The sequence below is a fragment of the Macrotis lagotis genome, chromosome 1, assembly GCF_037893015.1.
Source record: "Macrotis lagotis isolate mMagLag1 chromosome 1, bilby.v1.9.chrom.fasta, whole genome shotgun sequence".
Lineage (NCBI taxonomy): Eukaryota > Metazoa > Chordata > Mammalia > Peramelemorphia > Peramelidae > Macrotis > Macrotis lagotis.
In genome coordinates, this window is record NC_133658.1 from 848280093 (window position 1) to 848303454 (window position 23362).

General features: G+C 40.6%; 1 protein-coding gene and 1 pseudogene across 3 annotated transcripts; both read left to right on the forward strand.

The window, feature by feature from the left end:
• Window positions 1-348: 348 nt before the first annotated feature.
• Window positions 349-707, forward strand: LOC141508695 (large ribosomal subunit protein eL37 pseudogene; annotated as a pseudogene).
• Window positions 708-11892: 11185 nt separating this feature from the next.
• On the forward strand, window positions 11893-23083 carry TEKT2 (tektin 2). Of its 3 annotated transcripts, none has more exons than XM_074217531.1 (11): window positions 11896-11983; window positions 12479-12560; window positions 12754-12969; window positions 13232-13357; window positions 13516-13721; window positions 20518-20661; window positions 20890-21004; window positions 21257-21364; window positions 21521-21664; window positions 21913-21992; window positions 22767-23083. In XM_074217531.1, the coding sequence occupies exons 3-11, from the start codon at window positions 12814-12816 to the stop codon at window positions 22978-22980; spliced, it is 1293 nt and encodes a 430-aa protein (XP_074073632.1). In that variant the 5' UTR covers window positions 11896-11983; window positions 12479-12560; window positions 12754-12813; the 3' UTR covers window positions 22981-23083. The 3 variants fall into 3 exon arrangements, with proteins under 3 accessions (XP_074073633.1, XP_074073632.1, XP_074073630.1); XM_074217529.1 differs by lacking the exon at window positions 11896-11983 and adding an exon at window positions 11990-12363; XM_074217532.1 differs by lacking the exon at window positions 12479-12560 and having other exon boundaries at window positions 11893-11983.
• The last annotated feature ends 279 nt before the right edge of the window (window positions 23084-23362 follow it).

Below are 23362 nucleotides of genomic sequence, written 5' to 3' on the forward strand. Positions count from 1 at the left end.
TCCTGTATTTAGATACTGTTAAGTGCTACCTATGTATATGTATGTAAGAAAAAGAGCCATTCCCCAAAGAATAAGTAGACTCTAGAATGAGGGTTGTCCCCTGACATGCTGTAGAGAGTATGGTTTTACAAACATATGGGCAGGCTAGGCATTACTACCCAGAATATGATGACATTTTCCAATAAAATCTTGCTGTATCTAGGCAAAACATGGTAAAAAATTTGTTCAACCCACTCTGTCAATAATCTACCAATATGACTTCTGGCCAAGATGGCAGAGAGAAGACAGGCACAGTTCTAAATCTCCTGATCTTTCCCCATCTATCATATGAAACAAACCTCTTAAAAGAAACCCAACCTGGTTCTCTTTAGTCCTGGCGGCTGGAGGAAGATGACGAAGGGGACAGCTTCGTTCGGTAAGCGCCGGAATAAGACGCACACTTTGTGCCATTGTTGCGGCTCTAAAGCATACCATCTCCAGAAGTCAACATGCGGCAAATGTGGATAGCCTGCTAAGCGCAAGAGAAAGTATAATTGGAGTGCAAAGGCTAAACGACGAAACACCACTGGTACTGGTCGAATGAGGCACCTAAAAATTGTCTATCGCCGATTCAGGAATGGATTCCGTGAAGGAACAACACCTAAACCCAAGAGAGCAGCTGTTGCAGCATCTAGTTTATCTTGAGTATTCAACTATTTGTTAAAATAAATATCCTGAATTTAAAAAGTAATTGTAGTCAGTTTCATTTGATCCATTGATCACTTTAGTCAAATTATTGAGTTTTTGGTGGATATTTAATAACCAAAACTGGACTTATTTAGTAACCTGCATCTTAGGTCATATTTGGGTTTTGTTTGTGACTTAAGTTAGTGTTAGGCCTTCCACTGCCCTGTGAACATCCTCTTCACCCCCGCCCCTCCCCAATGCACAAAGAGACACACTTCAGCTATTAGAATTAATTAGTACTTAACCACTACCCATCTGTAGTACTCTACCTTACAGAAGTGTTGTAAGATTTAAGTGAAATCATGTATATAAATGTGTTATAAACTTAATACTATATAAATATTAAACTGACAGGAATTGGAAAAAAAATTAAAAAAAGAAACCCAACCCACAAAACCAGGAAAGAAAAGCCAGGAGAAAGAACATCTACCTCAGGATTTGTCTCCCCCAGCAACAAAGAACGAATTCAGGCAGGTGAATCTGGGCTCAGAGGGAGGATCAGTCCCAATCAGCAAGATTAGCAGCTGAAGTGGAGCCGGGAGTCTGAGGGCCGAAGAGCTGGACCTGCTGGATCAGCAGTGGGGCTAGACAGCAGGGGCTTGAGTCAACTAGGGAGTAGAGGCACTGGTGTTGGTGCTGTCCCCTGGGAGCTTGCCGACAGGGCTGGGGGGAGAGTTCCGAAGCAGGAGAGCTGCAGACACCATCCCTGGGCTCCTATGGTCTGAAGAACTCAGAGTCCACACCTCCATTACAGCTCATACCTCTTCCTGAACAAACAATTGCAGACTACTCCTGCCTCAGGCCCAGGTGTGTGAGCAGAAGAATCAGCCCTGCTAACAATCAATGACCTCAGGCTAGAGTAAAGCCCACAATTGATTGAAGGCAAAAGAATTCAATAGCTCCAACTCCTCCCTTCACGCAAAGGGAGAAGGCCTCAATCAAGGTCACAGACACTCCAGAGAAAGCAACCAACATCTCCTACTGGCCAGCCAGAGAAATTGCACTCAGTGAGTAAAGCCTTTAGCAATCCCAATCCCTGGTGAACCAGCCCCGCCCCCCCAACTCAAGGTTTTAGCAAAATAAAGAAGGGTCAGCGGAAAGGTGGATCCATAGACAAATTCTTGGAAGGGAAAGACCCTAACTCAGAAAGACCTAGAACCTCTGAGGAAAATACGATCTGGTCTTCAGCACAGAAAGACTTCCTTGAAGAAATAAGGAAGGAGCTTAAAAATTTGGGAGAGACAATTAATACCTTGCAACAAGAAAACAAATCCTTAGAAAGTACAATTGGACAAATACAAAAGGAGAATAAATCTCTCAGATCATCAATTGGACAAATACAAAATGAAAATAATTCTCTCAGATCCTCAATTGGGCAAATGCAAAAAAAAAAATAATTCTCTCAAAACCTCAATTGGTCAATTGGAAAGCTCTTTCAAAAGTAGAATTGACTAATTGGAAAAGGAGTTGCAAAAGGTTAATGAAGAAAACTCCACCCCCAAAAAAGAATGGAGTCTACAGAAACTAATGACTCCATGAGACAGTAAGAGTCAGCTAAACAAAATCAAAAAATAGAAAAAATGGAAGAAAATGTAAAATACCTCATCAACAAAACCATTGACCTCGAGAATAGATCAAGAAGGGGCAACCTGAAAATTATATGACTTCCTGAAAGCATTGAAGACAAAAAAAATAATCTACCAATATATTCACAAATCTCACCAGTTCTGATAGATGTATTTTCATCAAACTCCTAATTTAATACCTCCCCAGCAGCTAAGTTTGTACCACCTTCTCTTCATATTTCTATATTGCCAGAATATTACATATTGCATATATCAAATGGAACTGATCGAATGAAAATCCTGGCTATGGCACCCACCTGTTATGCCCATGATATGGCTCTTCCTTTATGCATGCAATTAAAAATGCACTGATTAACCTAAAATTCCAGTGCTCTGGCTTAGTTTGACAGAATAAAGATACTTCCTCAGAGTGACTCACAATTGCAATAAAGGTACCAATGAGGCAAGTCCTGTAAGGTATAACATAAAAACTTTAAAAAGAGTACAACAAAAGTACCTTAGAAGCTTAAATTCAATGAGGAATATAAAGACTAAAGAAGGACTAAAGTATAATGGGAATGAATCAAAAAAAATCTATGTAATAGGGAAAATTAAGAAGAAAAGTACTTTTAAGGGAAAAGTACTTGTTGGAAAAGGAAATGCACAGAATTTAAAACAATTTTTAAAGCAACTAATAAGAAGAAGGGGGAAAAGAGGGGAGAATTAAATAGATAAAATCAAACAGGAAAGAATTAAGCAAAACTTCAAATCTTAAGGAAAAGGGGGCGGCTAGGTGGCACAGTGAATAGAGCACCGGCCTTGGAGTCAGGAGTATCTGGGTTCAAATCCGACCTCAGAAACTTAATAAGTACCTAGCCATGTGGCCTTGGGCAAGCCACTTAGCCCCATTACCTTGAAAAATCTAAAAAAAAATCTTAAGTAAAAGGGTAACACAAAGGGGAAGGAGAGTGGTTTGAGGGTCAGAGAGTCAGTGGGAATAGAATTGCCTTAAAATAGAATGAGCTAAAATAAATGAAAAAAAAACATAGTACTATGTTTACAGAGAAAGAAAGGGGAAAGCCCTAATTCTAGGAAAAAATAATAGAAATGAAGGAAAAATAAAACCTGACTCTAATAATTTTGAACACAAATGGATCAAATATAAATCAAAATTTAAAAGTGAATGACTGAATAATAAAACATCACAGTCTGTTGCTTAAATGAAACATTTTTAAAAAGACAAAGATGGAATAAAAATGAAGAGCAGCAAAAATGTACTATGCATGAAATGGATCAAAAAAATCAGGAGTTGTAATCATGCTATCAGACAAAGCAAAAATAACCACTCAAAACTTAAAAAGGCATAAATTACATTATGCTGAAAATAACCATAAATGACAAATGAATGTTGAACTTATATATTCCAAATGCATTAGCATCTAAATTCATAAAGAAAAATAAGAAAGCATAGTAATGGCAGGAGATTTCAGTATTTCTCAATTTTGGATAAGTCTAATAGCAAAACAAAAGGGAACAAAACAGTAGAATTAAACAAATGACTGGAGAAAAGTAAACCTCAAAAACATATGACGTCTTCCAAATGGGACTGCTTAAGAATACACTTTTTGTTATTTTATTTTTTCCAATTACATGTAAAGTTGGTTTTCAACATTTATATTATTTCAACATTTTATTTATTTTGAGTTCCACATTTTTCTCCCTTCCTTCTCTCCCCCTTCCCCATGACAAGTAAGCTGATATAGGTTGTATATGTACAATCATTTTAAACAAATTTCCATGAAAGAAGAAGCAGGTTAAAAGGGGAAAAAACATGAAAAAGAAAAAACATACAACAAGTTTTGAAAAGTGAAAATGGTATGCTTTGGTCTGCATTCGTGCTTCATAGTTCTTTCTCTGGATATGGATGGAAAGTCTTTTAGAATTGTCTTTAATCACAGTATTATCCTAGTTAATCATAGTGCAATGTTGCTGTTAAGCTGTAAAATGATCTGGTTCTGTTCACTTCACTCAGCATCTGTTTTTCTGAAGTCTGCCTGCTCATGAATTCTTACTAAATATTTATTTTTCCAACTACATGCAATAGTAGTTTTTAACAATCATTTTTTGCAAGGTTCTGAGTTTTACATTTTTCTCCCTCCCTTCTGTCTGACAGAAATCAATCTAATATAAACTATATATGGATATGCTAAACAAAGATCTGTATTAATCATATTATAAAAGAATCAAATCTAAACAGAAAAAAATAAAGCAAAAAAAAAGACATACATAAGACAACTTTTAAAAATTGAAGATAGTAAAGCTTTGGTCTACATTTAAACTCTACAGTTCCTTCTCTGGAAATGGATGGTATTTTCTATCATAAGTCTTATAGAATTGTTTTTGATTAATTTGCTGCTGAAATGAACAAGTCTATCATCATTGATCATCATCTATTATTGCTGTTGGTATACACATCAATGTTCTTCTGGTTCTGCTCACTTCACTCTGCATCAGTTCATGTAAGTCTTTCCAGGCAATCCTAAAGTCCTGTTCCTCATGATTTCTTATAGAAAAATAGTATTCCTGGGGTGGCTAGGTGGCATAGTGGATAAAGCACCAGCCTTGGAGTCAGGAGTACCTGGGTTTAAATCCGGTCTCAGACACTTAATAATTATCTAGCTGTGTGGCCTTAGGCAAGCCACTTAACCCCATTTGCCTTGCAAAAACCTAAAAAAAATAGTATTCCCTCACATTTATATACCACAATTTGTTAATCCATTTCCCCAATTGATGGGCATCCCCTCAATTTCCAATTCTTTGTCACTATGAAAAAAGCTGCTATAAATAGTTTTGTACATGTAGGTTTTTTAGCCTTTTTTTGTGATCTCTTTGGGATACAGAACTAGTAGTGAAATTACTAGATCAAATGGGAAGCACAGTTGTATTACCCTTTGGACATAATTCCAAATTGTTCTCAGAAAGGTTGGTCTAGTTCACAACCCCACCAATGATGCACTAGTGTCCCAGTTTTCCCACATCTCCTCCAATACTGATCATTTTCCTTTTTAGTCATATTGGCCAATCTGATAGGTGTTGTGATACCTCGGAGTGTTTTTATTTGCATTTGTCTGTGATTTAGAACATTTTTTCATATGACTAGGTCTGTTTGTGAATTCTTATAGAACAATTATATTCCATTACAATCATATAGCACCAGTCATTCTCCAGTTGATGAGCATCCTTTCAATTAGTATATATTTTTAGCAGCATAATTTTTACAAAAATTAAACATGTTTTAGGGCATAGAAATATTACAAACAAATGTAAAAGAGTCAGTTAATAGCAAACACATCTGTGACAGGCCTTTAATGCATCAAAAATAGCAGTCAGGGAACATAAGCAAAAGACTCAAACCCAAATAAAGACTTAACAATGAAATCCTAAATAATAAGTGCGTCAAAGAACAAATCATAAAAAAACAATAATTAGGGGAAGCTAGGTGGCATAGTGGATAAAGCACTGGCCTTGGAGTCAGGAGTACCTGGGTTCAAATCCAGTCTCAGACACTTAATAATTACCTAGCTATGTGGCCTTGGGCAAGCCACTTAACCCCACTTGCCTTGCAAAAACCTAAACAAACAAAAAAAACCCCAATAATTATGTGACAAAAAGGATGAAACAACATACCAAAATTCCTAAGATGCAACTAAAGTAATCCATGGAAGGAAAATCATATCCCTACAAACGTATATTAACAACACAGAAAAAAAAGATTAATGAATTAAATGTACATTTTAAAAACTAAAAAGCCAACAAACCTAAAATAAGCACAAAAGGGACGGATCTAATGAGGACCACATCAATTTGCAGGGCTCTCCAGCAGACAAAACTGGACACTAAGACAAGAAGCATTAGGGTAGGAAGAAAACCCAAGGGATCCTTCAACTAGCTGAGGATAGCCAACTCTATAAATCACTCTCCCCTTCCAGGTGGCAGATGCAGAGTTAACTGAGGAGGGGATTTGCAGCTCGTGGAAGAAAAGAAGACTGGCTCTAAAGTGGGCCCTACCTGACTGAAAAATAAGTGCAGAAGCAAACAGTAGCTATGTGTCTCTCAATCCAGGAGCAAATCAGGGACTCCATTATACTTCTGATCCCAGGACAAAGCCTGCAATGGGATAACCAGGACAGAAATTCTAAACAGAGAAGAGTCTGCAGTTCAGTCACTATGAACCAACAAAGTCTTCCAGTAGGCTTAGACCAGCAGCCAGGCCTAGGACTTGGTCAGACACTTGCAGAGTTTAGATCCAAAGGGCAGTGACCAGGTGTTATATTGGACTGCATCATATTGGGAGAATTGAAGCTTTCAGACCCCAAATCAGAGTTATGAAAGCAGCAGAGGAACACAAGGGGACAGAAAGTCAACCAAGACCTTCCTCACAGAAGTGTACAGAGCCCAGTCTTAACATAAAGTCCAGTCAAGAATCAGGTTGGAAAAATGAGTAAACAAAATAGAATCCTACAATAATATTATGATGACAAGGAAACTAAAAAAAAACAAACAAAAAAAAAACAGAATTAGAGCATGATGTGAAAATATATCTACAAACCAAATCTCTCTCTCTCTCTCTCTGTCTCTCTCTCTCTCTCTCTCCCTCCCTCCCTCCCTCTTCCTGTCTCTCTCTGTCTCTGTCTGTCTCTCTCTCTCCCCATATATATATATATATATATATACATATATATGTATATATGTATGTATTTATATATGTATATAACTTGGAAAAGTCCAACCAGAATTTCTAGTTAAAGCAATAATTTTAAAAGAGTTAAAAATCAAATGAAAGCAGTACAGGAAAAAATGAGAAATGAAATGAGTTATGAAAGAAAACTCTAGGAGGTACCTAGGTGATGCAGTAGATAGAGCACTAACCCTGGAGGCAGGAGGACCTAAGTTCAAATCCAGCCTCAGACACTTAATAATTGCCTCGCTGTGTGACCTTGGGTAAGTCACTTAACCCCATTGCCTTAAATAAAATTTTAAAAAAAGAAAACTTTGAATAAGAGGCAAAAAACCCTACCTTAAGAAAATAGCTTTCTGAAAAATTAGAATCTATTAAACAAAAGTTAGTGATGCTCTGAAACATGAAATATTAAAACAAAGTCAAAGAACTGAATTAAAAAAGTAAGATATAGCAAAAAAACTGATCTAGAAAACATATCAAAGAGAATTTAGGAATCACTGGACTATTTAAAAAACTATGACAAAAAATAGTCAAGACATCATTTTTCAAGAAATCATAAAACTACCTGCATCTCTTAGAACCAATAGTTGAAATAGAAATTAAAAGAATCTGCTAGTCATCTTCTGAAAGTAACCACAATAAATGAAATGAAATGAAAACTTCAAATTCCAGATCAAAGAAAAATACTGCAAGCAGCCAAAAAGAATGAATTTAAGTAGAAAGGAGCCATAGTCAGGATCACACAAGATTTAACCACCATTCTAAATGAGTGGTTTAGCTTAGAATATGATATTCTAGAAGACAAAATAATTCTAGATTTACAACCAAGAAAAACTTACCTAGAAAAACTGAGTGTAATCCTATAAAGGAAAAAAATGGATTTTTGCTGAAATAAAGGACTTCCAAGCATCCCTATGAAAAAACTAGAGCTAAGTAGAAAATATGATTCAAATTCAGAAAGAAATTAAGAGAAGCATTCAAATGTGATCAAAAAGTTATTCCTGACATAGATTTTCCAGGCTTGAGAATCTGACTGGTGAAAAGAGAGTTTCTGTATTAAAGGATTGATCATTAATTAGGGAAAGATCTTAATCCCTCCCCAGTTTGGCTTATCAGAAGATGTGCAGTAGAGTCGATTATGTTTCAGCTGAAGTGAAACAGGCAGGGGTGGCAATCATGATCTGAATCAAAGCAAAAGCAAAAGTAGAACTAATTGAAAGAGCTAATCAGGGGGATGGCTAGGTGGTGTAGTGGATAGAGCACCAGCCCTGGAGTCAGGAGGACCTGAGTTCAAATTGACCTCAGACAATAATTATCTAGCTGTGTGGCCTTGGGCAAGCCATTTAACCCCATTGCCTTGCAAAAACCTAAAGAGAGAGAGAGAGAGAGAGAGAGAGAGAGAGAGAGAGAATGAGAATCAGGGAAATTTTGCTGAAAGGTAGCAAAAGACATTGAAGTATATAAAAAATTTTACAATAACTATGACAAAAGTCTCATTTCTCAAATATATAGGAAACAGAGTCAAATTTATAAAAAGCCATTCCCCAATGGACAAATGGTCAAAGGATATGAACAATTTTATGAAGAAATAAAAGCTATCTATAGTAATAAGAAAAAATGCTCTAAATCACTATTGATTAGAGAAAAGCAAATTAAATCAACTCTGAAGTACCACCTCATATTTATCAGAAATAGGTACATTAATGAATTATTTGATTGAGTAGTGAACTGGTCCAATCATTCTGAAGAATAATCTGGAATTATTTCCAAAGGTCTAGAAAATTGTTCATACCCTTGGATCCAGCAATACCATTCCTATGTCTGTACCCAAAAGAGATCAAAGAAAAAAGAAAAGCATATATATTACAAAATATTTATAGGAACTCTTTTGGTGGTAATAAAGAATTAGAAATTGAGAGGATACCCATTGAGAAATGCCTAAATAGTTTACCTTCTCATTAGGTGGGGAGAAGGTGACAGGGAGGGAGAGAATTTGGAACTTAAATTAAAAAAAAAAGAATTTTTAAAAAATTAATTAAAAAGAAATTTTTAAAAAGAAATTATGAGGTCCTGAACTAAGATTGTGATTATGTAAATAGAGAGAAGGGGCTGTATATGTGAAATATTTTAAAGACAAAGTGACAAGATTTTGGCAACAGATTGAAGAATGTGTTCTGCTTTGGACATTTTGGGTTTGATTCAAGATGTCTAGGAGACTTAGTAATGTAGAATTAGTGCTCTAGAGAGAGAGACCTATCTTCACTATAGAGACCTGGCAATCATCAGCACAGAAATATTCATCAAGCCCATGTGAGCTATTGAGATCAGCAAGCAAGATAGTATAGACAGAGAAGAAAAAGAGGTCTAGCATCCTTGGAGGATCCTCTCAGGACGAGTGAGCATGAAATGGATGAAGATCATCAAGAGAACTTAGTGCTCACTAAGTATCAAGCACTGTATTAAATGATGGGGATAGAAATACAAGCAAAAAGACAGTCCCTTTCTTCAGGGAGGGATTGGTGAGGAAATTAGGAGAGTAAATGAATGAATGAATAAAAGAAGGACGTTTCTAAGGGGATAGGCTAGCAGGGCAGTGTCAGAACTATCATGAAAAATTAGAAGTAGACAAAAGCCCAAACCAAAAAATAATTCAGTTCATAGATGAGGTTTTTCGTTTTGCATGTAGTCTCAAATTCATGATAATAAAAAAGAAAACATAATTAAATGAAAGAAAAATTATGGATATGAAGAATTGAGAAAAACATGAAAAGACACATGAATTAGTACAGTGACATAAGCCAAACAATGAGAACATCTTACAAGAGGACCTCAATGATGTCAAGAAAAACAACATTGCAAGACTTTCAGACCTATGATCAGTATCACAATCAACTGGCTAGGAAGCATCCTCCTGCCAATTTTATTGGCTGTGCTTATTTGTTACCAGAAGAGCTATCTCAGGTGGAATGAGGGGGAAGCCTTTGCATGTGATAGCAATGTTAAAAGGCATTTTGAATCAATAAAAACATTTTGAAGAGAGATTGGTAACCCTAGATATAATAATTACAGGAGAGGGAAGAAGTCTTCAAAAATGAGTTTGCCAAGTTCTGGGGCAAGTCAGTGGTGAGGAAGGGGAAACAATGGACATAAGCAACTCTGTAAAAGCTGAGCAGTTAAAAGAAGAAAAGATTGACCAATAAGTGACTAACATAATCAAATGAAGGTTTTCCATGTGTAGGAGTCAGGAACCCTAATACCAACAGTGCTTTTAGCTACTTAGTGCTGACTTCAGAGTCCCCTGCTTCATTTTCCCCATCTCCAATGTGAGGGAATTAGATTCACTGAGCTCCAAAGTTCCTTTTAGCTCTAAAATTCTTAGGGTCTGAAAACATTTGGTCCAGTCACCCCATTAGGACAAAAATCTTGTCTACAGTATGTGTGAAAGAAATTAGTCTTGACTTGAATACTCAGTGATGGAAAGCCCTGGGCTTCTTCGTGAAGCAGTCAATCCCCTTGGTAAGTAAGTGACTTTGTACTTTTGAACCCCAATCTGTCCCAGTACCTGTCTCTCTTTTGGCCTAGTTATGCTCTCAGTAGCAGTATTAAACAAATATATTCACTTTATATCTTCTAAAAAATTTGAAATGATACTATTCTACATTCCCCCTTCTCCTTCAATCAATAATTCTCTTCTTCAGGTCAAATATATTCCAGATTACAAAAGCTCTTCTTCCCGTATGATATAGTTTCAAAAACCCTCAGTATCCTGGTTGTCCTCCTTTGGGGGTGCATTAGTTGGACAATGCCCCTTCCAAAATGCAGTTTTCAGTTCATTTTTTTTTAAATCTATTACACACTAAGCTCCCGTTATATCAATCTGCTAACATGTGACTAGGGTAAGGGGGAAAAGGACAACAGCTCAGGTTCTGCAATGGACTACTCAAGATATAAGGAGAAAGCAGAGTAAGGCTTGGATGGCCCCTCTGTGGCAAATTTGTGGAAGGCTGTGGTTTAGACTCACAGGGTGGGTTGCGATCTGCATTGCTGGGAGAAATGTCAGATGATTGAGACTGTAGATCCATTTGAGTATCAACCCTGGAAATGGACTGATGTGTTTGAGTACACATGCCAGCAATAAGGAAGGTGGTTGTGATGAAAAGACCCTGGGGGCGGGGGGGGGGGGATTGGAATCAAGCTCAAATTCAGCCTCATATACTAATTTTTTGACCTTGGACAAATCAGTTAATCGTTGTCTGCCTCAGTTTCCTCATCTGTAAAATGGGGATAATATTAGCATCGTCCTCCTGTTATGAGGATCAAATGAAATATTGACGGTAAAGTGCTTCTCATAGTGCCTGGCTTAGAGTCGGTGCTCATGGAATCGCTTGTTTTCTTCTGTATAGATGTATGTATGTAGAGGAGACATATACAGATTTTCTTCATTTTCTCTCGCTCTTTATTTCCCTTTTCTCATATGCACTTGGTCTTAAGCAAATACATTCATCCATCCACTCGGGTCAGAAATCACTCTGCCTGCATTATCTCATCTGAAGTTGGAAACCCCAGACATGACTATCCCCATTTTACAATAAGGAAAAGGAAACCCAAAGAGCTGGTGACTTGCTGGTGGCTGTGCGATGGGCTCCGGCCCCCAGGGGCGGCGAGGGGTCATTTTCTTATTCCCCAAGAGTTCTCTTACCCGCTACTTCTGCCCTTAGCAGAGACTTTGTGCCTGACGTCATAACTTCCCACTTAGGCCCCTCCCTCACCAAGATCCCCAACCCCCCTCCTCAGGTTTCCTCCGCCCCTGCGTTGCCAAGATAAACTAAGGAGGGCTGGCTCTCATTGGTTCTTGGCGAGAGCGGTTGCCTAGCTACTCACTCGAACGTGTTTAACAACCGTGGGGGCAGCTTAAGTGAGTTCTAGAACAGTGTTGGACGAGGAGGGAGAGGTAAGAACCCCGGACAGTTGAGGGAAGGGAGTGGGGCGCCCCTTCCCCTGTGGGCTCCCCGGGATCTCATTCTCCCAAATCGAGTCGCTCCCTTCCAGCCTCTCCTGGGAGGCAGAGAAGCCTGGGCACCTCCCCCTAGACTGAGGCGCGGGCACCCCGCTCAAGGGCTTTCAACCAGACCCTTCTCTAGTCTCCCAAATAGCCCAGAGCTTTGTGTAGGGTTTGAGGGGGAGCAAAAGTGACAAGAAACAATGAAAACTGGTTGATTGAGATTGGCACAGTTGGGGTGGGGTTAAGTGGGAAGAGGTGATCCTGATGATCTTGTCCACCAGGCCAACACATAGTCGCTCCTCCCATCCAGTTCAGCTCAACTCAAAGAGGTATTTGACACCATCAGCGAATTTTATCTAGTTTAGACCCTTTCTTAGGGGCATGTTGATTATATGGGGCTTGAGAAAAAAAGAGACTTAACCCATTCCCCCTCCCTTTACATAGGTGCACATACACTGTAAAAAGAGAAGCAAGCTTACTATAGAAAATACCTTTTAAGTTCATTCTGGAAGGGTGAGAAGAGTAGGTAAGCAGGGAGAAAAATATGGCAGCAAGTGGGTGGTAAGAAGGCGGGGGAGAAACTGAAAGATGGTTTCCTCCAGGCCTCCTTTATTTATTTATTTATCTATTTACCTATTTATTTATTTATTTGTTTGTTTATTCGGTCATTTATTTATTTATTTATACATTTGTTCATTTATTCATTTATTTTTATCCAGAAGATAATTGGGTTCAAGGCATCAAGGACTGGGGTTGAGTGCCCCTGCAAACCTTGAACCATGGCCACACTGAGCCTCAAGCCTAGTTATCGCTTCCGGCTCCCAGACTGGCACATTAACAGCTACCTGCTTTCCATTAATGCTGAACGGCAGAGGGATGCCGCCAACCAGATCAAACAAGAGTGCCGAATTCTGCGTAATGAGACCAATAACCAGGTAAGGAGAGAGAATTAAATCAAATGTGATTCATTTCTTGTCCTTGAAACCCCTAATTGCCACCATCTCCCCTAGCTAGAAATTTGCTTCAAACTCTCCAAAGCACTTTCCTTATCACAGAGACATGGTAAGGTGAATTACTGATGCAGAAACAAATTCAGGTTAAATTATTTACCCAAGGTCACAAAACTCTCATGTGTTGGTCTAGATTTTTTTTCCTACTATATCATGCTCCTTCTCACACAATTCCTCTCTCTTCCAGACTATATGGGATGAACAGGACAACCAAACCCGCCTATCAGAGTGCATAGATTGTGTTAATCGATGGAAGGAGACACTAGACAGATGTCTGACTGACATAGATGCTGAGATTGATGCCATGACACAGGCAAGGGAGCTGAGGGAAGACTATCAGTTGGGTAGCAGGGCATCATGGGGCAGCATCCTTCTTGGGCAGAGAGGCATCGAAGGCTCTCCAGTGCCAAGAGGTTTGACAGGGCAGCAATCCAACCTGGGAGAATCACTCCCCCTGCCTTTTACCCTTAGATGAAGGAGGCAGCAGAGAGAGCCCTGCAGGGCAAAAACCTCCCTCTTGACGTGGCAATCGAATGTCTAACACTTCGGGAGAGCCGGCGGGACATTGAGGTAGTGAAGGATTCTGCAGAGGAGGAGCTGCACAAAGAGGTGGAAGTGATTGATAATATCCGGCAGGCTCTGCAGCAGAAGATAAGAGAGAACTTTGAGCAGCTTTGGTAAGAACTGGAAGGAAAATGGTACCTGTGCTCATAAGCAAACAAGGGGGCATCAGTTTAACCTGCACTTGTGCTGGTGCTTATGGGTATCCATGGGAGTCAACCTGCTTGTACCTGGAATTTCTGCTTTTACATACACATACATGTCTTTTACATAGGTATAAATATGCTCAATGTCTCCCAGGGTATGTTAAAGATGCTTGCATGCTCCACATGAGATATAAATGCAAGTATATTTACTAACATGTCCACCTATGGACAATGTCAGTGTCCTTGTGGCCACTCATCATATATCAGAGGCATTCATTCATTGAGTATTTTTTTTTGTTTTTGCAAGGCAGTGGGGTTAAAGTGACTTGCCTAAGGTCACATAACTAGGTAATTTTTTAAACGTCTAAGGCTAGATTTGAACTCTGGTCCTCCTTACTCCAGGGACAGTGGTCCTATTGACTATTACACCTAGGCTGCCCCTCATTGAGTATTTATTGAGCACACATGAAATACTATGCTTCTAGTTGGGAGGGATTATGAATGATCTGGAATTATCTAAGAAATGGGGTATAGTCTATGACCTGCTTCCTAGTGGAGCTTGAAGGTGGTTGGAACCATCTTTTCCATTTGTGGAGCACTCTCCATATGACATAATGATGATCCCCCTCTCAGAATTCAGCTCAACTCCATGCTCAAAGTGACAACTAGGTATAAAATGCTGCATTAAGGGAAGAAAATGACACATTTCTGCCTTCAAAGAGCTAACATTATACTTAGGGGTGGCATGTGGACACATCCACAAATGTGATATAATAAAGGTCAAAGGAGAGATCCAGATAACATATGAAAACCTGAAGCAAGAAGGAACACTTGTATCTGGGCATTTATGTATATTAGAGAAGATTTCACAGAGGGAGTTGGTCTCTAAAACTCAGCTTGCCTAAGAGGAAGATAAAGGAATTCTGGAAGGTGAGACAGAGGAATGCATTTTAGGCATGGGGACAGCCTGGGCAAATTCAGAGAGGTGGAAGATGGGATGCTGAGTTTAGGGAACAGTTAAAATTCCAGTCCAGCTGCAGTGCATAATGTGTGGTGAATCAAAGACAAAAGAGGCTAAACAAAAGTAGATTTTGAGCTAGACTGTAGAGGACCTAGATTATAAAAGGATTTCTTTTTGAAATTTTTGTTTTATTTATTTAAGGCAATGGGATTAAGAGTGGTTTGCCCTGGGGCAGCTAGGTGGCACTGTGGATAGAGCCTGGCCCTGGAGTCAGGAGGACCCGAGTTCAAATCCAGTCTCAGACACTTAATAATTACCTAGCTGTGTGGCCTTGGGCAAGCCACTTAACCCCATTTGTCTTGCAAAAAAAAAAAAAACAACAACCTAAAAAAAAAAAAAAGAGTGGTTTGCCCAAAGGTTACACAGCTAGGTAATTATAAGTGCCTGAGGTCACATTTGAACTCAGGTCCTCCTGACTCCAGGGCCAGTGCTCTATCCACTGTGCCACCTAGCTCCCCCCCCCCACTGAAGGATTTTTAAAGAAGAAAGTGAGATAATGATACCTTGGGAAGATTATTTTGACAAATATATGAAGGATTGATGGGGAGGGAAGAACCTGGAGACAGGAAGATGGGTTTAAGAAGTTAAATAAGGTGAGGGCCTCAACTCAAATAGGTAGAAGGAAATGAACCAAGATGTGGAGATTAAACAGACAAGATGTAGCAATGGCTCAGCTTGGGGGAGGGTGATACAGGGAAGGGTGAGGAAGAACAGGAAGTCGACAATGTGATTCCAAAATTTGGGCTCCAGGAACTTGAATTCCAGCAATCAAACCAGGGAAGTTGAAGAAAAAAAGGTTTGGAGGGTTGGAGAAGATGATGTTGTTGGGTTCACCTTTGGACATGTAGAATTAGATGAATCATCAGGATATACAGATAAAGATATTCAGTAGAGAGTTGGAGAGGCCAGTGGTCACACAGCTAGTATCAGAGGCATAATTCAAACCTGACTGCATCTGACTCCAGCACACTGCAAGGTGAATCCTATCAAGGGAGATAAGAAGGATGAGAACTGATAGTGATGATTACATTCACGTTTAGTTCTGTCCTGGGTACCAATCTGTCTTCTATACATCAGCCCTCAAAATACATCAGTCCTCAAAATACTTAGACAGCTGTCTATTCATCTTTGCCCAGATTCTCTCCTCCATGCTTCCCAAGCTCTGGTCCCTCCCTGCTTCCTTTTGCCTCACATATATTCATTCTGTTCTGCCCATTCTTCCTTTTATCTATCCTTTCAGAGCTATGTGACAGGCATAGGTCTCATTGCACCAAGTCTCAGTGATCCCTACAAGGTCAAATCTTGTTCCTGGTATTAGAATCTCTAGTTGCTTGTTATACATTCATATATGGACAATGGATCACCCAGGAGGTCTTGTTGCCCTTTCTTAGGAGACTTCCCTAGAATGAGAACAAGTCTTGAGACCTTTTACATTCCCCTCAAATCCTAGTGTTAAATAGATGTCAATCAACCTGGCTGGACAATGGCATCACACTATCTGACCCCCCATTGACTGTGCCCTAGAGCAATCTCATTCCCTTTCTGGGTCCTATTTTCCTCATACATAAATGAAGGTTAGAATGGGTCATCTCTAAGGTCCCTTCCATCTCTGACATTCTATATTCTATGACTGACAATTTCTGTCTCATTACCAGATCTCATTACAGATGGCCTAATGGGAGTATGACAACTTCCTCATGCCAGTTCATGCTTTCTTCAACCTAGCCAAGCATACAGAACTTACATGGGTGCAGTGCTCAAATGAAGTTTTTGTCTACCCCCATATTACCTTACCTACTGCCTCCCAGAATGTTGATGCCACCCACTCAAACTAAGAATTCTCTGGCACCTACATTTTCTTCTTTTTTTTGCAAGTGAACTTTAATTTATTATTACTATTATTACAATAATTTTGTTATAAGAGTAAACATAAACCCACACCCCCCCCAAGAAGATGAGAAACCTCAAGAATAGTGAGAGAGGAAAAAAAGTACTTCAGTCTGTGTTCAGATTCCAATAGCTCTGTCCACCAGAGAAGTTGCTTCAATATTTTTCCCAAAGTTGCTATTACTAGCTGTACCTCCCCTCTATTCCTCCCCACTCTCATCTATTCTATTCTCTCTCTCCTTTCATCCTGGCCCTGTCCAAAAGTGTGTTGTATTTGAGGACCCTCTCCATCAATCTTCCCTCTCTTCTATCACCTATTCCCCCCTTCCCTCTCCCCATTCTCCCTTATCCCATCCCTTTCTTCACATTTTTCTCTAGGGTAAGATAGATTTCCTCACCCTATTAAGTGTGTATGTTATTTCCTCTCTGAGCCATTTCTGATGAGAATGAAGGCTCACTCATTCCCCCTTGCCTTCCCCCTTTCCACTCCATTGAAAAAGCTTTTTCTTGACTCTTCTGTGAAATTTCTTAGCTTCTTCTTCATCTCCTTTCCCTTCCTCCCAGTACTTCCCTTTATCACCCATTGACTCCATCTTTTTACTATATTATACCATTATATTCCATTCCTTCCTGTGTCCTGTCTAAATATACTCCTTCTAACAGCTCTTATAAAGGAGAAAGTTCATATGAGTTATCAATATATTCTTCGCAGGAATACAAACAGTTCAAATATCATTAAGTTCTTCATAGTTATTCCTTCTCATCCATCTCCTCTGCTTCACCAGAGTCCTGTACTTTTTGTTCACCTCTGGTTGTCTCAATAGGAAAGTTTGAAAGTCCCCTGTTTCATTGAAAATCCATCTTTTCCCCTGAAAGAGGATGTTCAGTTTTGTTGGATAGTTGATTCTCAGTTGTAAACCAAGATCTTTTGCCTTCTGGAAGATCATATTCCAATCCCTACAAGCCCTTGATGTAGATGCTGCCAGATTCTGTGTAATCCTGACTATGGAGCCTCAGTAGTTGAATTGTTTCTTTCTGGTAGCTTTTAGAATTTTCTCATTAATTTGGGAGTTTTGGAATTTAGCTATAATATTCCTGGAAGTTTTTCTTGTGGGATCTCTTTCAGGAGGTGATCAGTGAATTCCCTCTTTTCTATTTTACCCTCTGCTTCTAGGATCTCAGGGCAATTTTGCTGTATTATTTCTTGAAAAATGAAGCCTAAGCTCTTTTCCTGATCATGACTTTCAGATAGCCCAATAATTTTTTAATTATTTCTTCTGGATCTGTTTTCGAGGTTGATTATTTTTCCAATGAGATATTTCACGTTTTCTTCTAATTTTTGGCTTTTTTGGAAGAGTTTTATTTCTTCCTGATTTCTTGCAAAGTCATCAGCTTCCTTTAATTCCATTCTGCATTTGAAGGAGTTATTTTCTTCAGAGAACTTTTTTAGTCTCCTTTTCCAGCTAGCCAATTCTGCTTTTTAAGGGATTCTTCTCCTCATTTGCCTTTTGTTTTGCTTTTTTCCATTTGACCTAAACTGGGGTTTTTTTTTTTAGGTTTTTGCAAGGCAAATGGGGTTAAGTGGCTTGCCTAAGGCCACACAGCTAGGTAATTATTAAGTGTCTGAGACTGAATTTGAACCTAGGTCCTCCTGACTCCAGGGCTGGTGCTTTATCCACTGCACCACCTAGCCACCCCTGAAACTGGTTTTTAACATATTTTCTTCAGTATTTTTTGTATTTCTTTCACCAAGCTGCCTATTTGGTTTTCATGATTTATCTGCATCGTTCTCATTTCTCCTCCCAATTTTTCCACCACCTCCCCTGATTGCTTTTCAAAGTTTTTTTTTAGCTCATCCATAGTCTGGAACTTTTCTATTTCTCTTGGAGGTTTTGGATATGGAAGCTTTGATTTTGTCATCATCTGAGTATATGCTTTGATCTTCCATGGAACTAAAGTAACTTTCTATGGTCAGATTCTTCTTTTTCTGTTGTTTACTCATAGAACTTCCAAGGCTTTGGGGTTTTTTTTTGGGGGGACACCCCACTGGGACCTTTATTCCTCCAAGATCTTATGCTCTCTTGCCTGTGCTTTGATATGTAGATGACCACTGCACTTCCCTCTGCCCTGGTGTTGTAAGGAGGAATCCTGCTTGGCTATCTTAGTATGGAAGCCCAAACTGCAACCTGGATCTGAGTGTGGGCAAACAGCAGAGTCCTGCCCCCAGGGAGAGAAGAGATTTTTCTGCAGTCTTCCCTGACCCCTTTACTGTCTGTGGGCTGTGCTCTGGTGGTACGGGCTGCTTTCTCCAGATTCTCGCTGCTGACTCTCTGGCCAGTGCTCCCTCACTCCTTCATTCTGGTGTAGCAGAATTCTTTCCCCACCCCTTCAAACTGTTCTGGGGCTATACTTCAACTGGGGCTTTTTCCAGCTCTAGGTCCTGGTGAAACATACCTTTCCCATGGAACTTCTAACTTATCTTGGACTGGGAAAATATATCACTCAGTCTTTCTGTGGGTTCTACCCCTCTAAATTTCAGCTAGAGTCATAATTTGTTGGCTTTTGGAGTTTTGCGGGGAAGGAGATCCTGGGAAATGCTGCCTTCATGCCACCATCTTGGCTCCACCACCCCCACACCTACATTTTCATAGCTCCCTTTCATTCTGAGCACAATACTGATTAGTTCCCAGCCTTTGGTGCTTTCCTTTCCTAGCCTGAGCAAATAGGTGATGAAGTGAATAGAGCATAGGCTTGGAGTCAAGAAAACCCATCTTCATGAGTCTGGACAACCTGGACAACTCAATTAACCCTGTTTGCCTTAGTTCCCTCAACTGTCAAATGAGTTGGAGAAGGAAGACTCAACTGAATAACAGCAACAAGTTCCTAACCTTAACCCATAAGGCTCCTCAACACTTGCCTGCTTTGCAGGACTGCTGTGAGGATAAAGTGAGATAATAGATGAGAAACTGCCATGAAAACTGTCAAATACTGTGCCTACAGACACCCTTGGGCATTCAGCCAGAACATGAAAATCTTCATCTCAAGTTCACAGAATCAAAAATTCCCTATTGCAGTGTTGGCAACTCTGATACAAGGCAGACCAAGGCTGCAGAAAAAGCTCCAGCCTGAGAGGAGACCTGGGTTTTAGTTGGCCCAACAATTCACTATATTACCTGGGGGGGGCTAATTATACTCTATTTCTGGGGTCTAGACAATGAGGGAGGTTAAAGATTTGTAGAATGCTAGAACTAGAAGAAATCTTAAAGATCCAGTATAACCTACTCCCCTTTATTTTTAGAGAGGGGAAAACTGATGTCCAAAGAGAAGGTCTCAGCCAAGGTCACTGCATCAAGACCATGGTAGAATTAGGTCTAGAACCTAGATCTCTTAGCTCCAAAATTGGAGGTCATTGTGCTGCCCTCCTGCTGTGTGGGTGGTCTCAGATTGGAGGAATGGGAAGTTATTCTTTGGTGGATGTGCTATGTGGGCAGATGTGGAGCTTAGGGCTTTTAAGCTGGTATTAGGATATCTGTATATGCTATAAATGAGAGAAAAAGACCAGGAAAGAGGCATAGCTAGTTGGTGCAGTGGATAGGGCACCAGCCCTGGAGTCAGGAGGACCTGGGTTCAAATCCAGACTCAGATATTTAATAATTACCTAGCTGTGTGGCCTTGGGCAAGTCACTTACTCTTTTTACCTTACCAAAAAAAAAAGACCAGGGGGGAAAAAAAACCTCTTTCTACTTAAGGGAATCCTGAATCAAACTCTAAACTGGGCCTGAAGATGATATCTAACTGTCCAGGGAATGGGTTTTCTTGACTACAACACATGAATACTTATGCCCTTGGTCTCCCCAGCCTTCTTCAGGAGGCAAGGCAGCAACTGAATTTTGACCATCGAGCCAAGATGGAAGCACTAGAGATCGATCGTGTCTGCCTCTCACTCAATGTTAACTCCCCCAATATATCTCTGAAAGTCAACCCTACTCGTATTCCCAGTGGGTAAGTCTGAGCCTTTGGTCCTAAGACTGCTCCTTCTCTTGTTTTCTCCTTGATTTGTGGTCCTCCCTACCCATGGGGTTTGACCCAACTACTCATGCCACATCCTCTCGACCAGACAGCCTTTATAAGAGTCACATCTGATCCTTGTTCAATTCATATGACCTATGTCTGATTCCATTATGACCCATGTCTAACCCTTGTGGGCCTGTGCCATTGTGGCTGCCCCAGCTCCTGCACGATGCAACAGTGGGATGACTACAGTCGGCACAACAAGGACCGAGCTGTGGCTGAGATGAAGGCTTCTGCAGATCTGCGTGAAGCTACAGCCCTCACCATTGCTGAGGTGAGCCCAAACAACAGGCTCCCCAAAACACATTTCCATTCCTGCTCAGGGAACTATTCACTATCCTTGCCAAACATACTTATCTGTCTATATAAAAACATATGTACACCCATTTTCCCTTCTCCCTTGATGAATCCTCTACCAGGGGATTACCTTCTCCTGGCTCCCTGTCATATTCCCATACCCTATTCTCACTTCATTATTCCCCTGGCCTTGGTCTCATCTTCCTTATCCCCTGACTCTTAACCCCAGACCAACAATGAACTGGAAGCCCAGCGTGTGGCCACCGAGTTTGCCTTCAGGAAGAGGATGAGAGAACTAGAGAAGGCCCTGAATGAGCTCAGGTGGCAGGAGAAAACTGTAAGGAGCCCAGTGGCTCCTATGGCTGGGGATGGGAGCTGGGGTGGGCCCAGGGAGACAGTGGGCATGGAATCAAAGGATGTTGGGGGTGGGGTTGTCAACAGAGAAGAGTGGACAGGAAAGCATGTCCACCCACCATCTGGCCTCTTCCCTTAGAGCTTAGAAGAAATTGGAGACTTGGAAGAAGACATCCGAAGGCTAGAGGAAGACCTACGTGTAAAGATGTGGAATCTGAAGCTAGCACACACCCGACTGGAAACCCGAACATACAGGCCCAATATGGAGATGTGCAGGGATCAGGTACGTGTACAGATCTGCATATGTCTGTGCTTACCCAGGGAAAATTGAGAAGTTTGACAAAATGGAGATGCAGAGGGAGGGGAAATGATTTATACAAGGCGACACAGTATCAGTACTGGATTTCAGAACCCCCTCAGGGTCTTTCCCTCTCAGCTCCCTCTGATGTATTAAAACTTAAAGGTTGAGCATCAAGATCAGTGGAACTGAAGGAGTCTAAGTACCCTGATCCCCATCCCTATCTTAACCAGGTACAATATGGGCTCACTGATGAAGTGCACCAGCTGGAAGCAACCATTGCGGCTCTGAAGAAGAAACTGACCCAAATACAGTAGGTTTAGAGTATAGTGAACTTGAGACTCTTGGGGCCCCATAAGTCACCCTGGCCCTTTAGCTGGTCTGAACTCTGACCTCCCATACTCAGGGGACCAAGTCAGAGGATTCATTCATTCATTCATTCATTCAACAAACATTAAGTACCTAATGTGTACAAAGAACTGCATATTTGGGGCTGGGGCAGATAAAAGAGAAGCAAATCTTCCCCTTTGGAGTCCCAAGACATACAAAGTGAACTACAGATACATGATATTAAATGATCAGTGCACAAGAAGTCCTAGTGGAAATGTCTCTTGGGAGCCTGGGGACCAAGAAAGACTTCTGAAGGAGATGGCATTTAATTAGACTTTATAGGAGGGGAAGGGATTGAAAAGGAGCGAAACAAAAGCACAGAGGTGAAAGAATACAAAAGATGTTTCCTGGGCAAAGAGTGTGACAATATTTGGGAGTACAAGGATACCCTCAAGTATCATCTAACTCCTTCATTTTACAGATCAGGAAACTAAGGTTCAGGGAAGTAAGGACTTTCCTAGACATACAATGACCTAATGGCAAAGGGAGATTAGGAGACTCTTGGGACCAGGGCCAGAGCTTGGGGAACCTGGGTTACCAGTTGCTCTTTTCTGTCTCTTCTGTGGTTAAGTACATGGGTAACTCAGCCATGCTGAAGTTCAGGCCTTTTCCACCCTTCCCTCTTGTGGAGCCTTGCCTAGGCTACAAGGAGAGAGGGCAGGAACAGGCTGGCCTCAAGCATTCCTCCATATCCCAGGGACACCCTAGATGCTGTTTACAAGCACCTGGCCCGGCTGCAAGCTGACATTGCCTGCAAGTCTAATTCCTTGATGTTGGACACCAAGTGCATGGACATCCGTCGCAAACTGACAGTACCAGCTGAAAAGTTCGTGCCAGAGGTGGACACCTTTAACCGTACCACCAACCGCACTCTGGCCCCACTCAAGTGCCGGCAGCTGGAGATGACTTAGTGACACCACACTGGGGGTTGAGGGAAATGAAAATGGGACCGAGAATGGGAGAGTCTTAAGTCTAATAAAGTACCAAGTATAATGATGATGATTATATCTGTAATCATGGTGGCTTGACTTTTGTGGGGAATTGGGGAGAAGGCCTGACTCAGAATGGCAGAAGGTCAAAGTTGGGAAGGATCTAAGGGTGATCAACTCTAACTTGATCCTCTGGGGAAGCATCACTAACATCTTAGACCCTCTGCTCGAATACTTTCAGCAAGGAGAAATTTACCATCATCTGAAAAGATCAGTCACTTGGGGACACCTCCATTAGGGAGGAAGCTTTTCCTTACATCAAATCTAAACTTTCATTTCACTGCTCTGCTCACTGGGGCCAAAC

What these genes read in the sequence shown, in the direction of transcription:
- TEKT2 (XM_074217532.1), top strand. Translation starts at nt 12,814, where the DNA reads ATGGCCACACTGAGCCTCAAGCCTAGTTATCGCTTCCGGCTCCCAGAC. An exon ending in CAGCCCTCACCATTGCTGAG is followed by an intron (nt 21,005 to 21,256) that starts GTGAGCCCAAAC and finishes TCTTAACCCCAG; the next exon opens with ACCAACAATGAACTGGAAGC. An exon ending in AAGAAACTGACCCAAATACA is followed by an intron (nt 21,993 to 22,766) that starts GTAGGTTTAGAG and finishes TCCATATCCCAG; the next exon opens with GGACACCCTAGATGCTGTTT.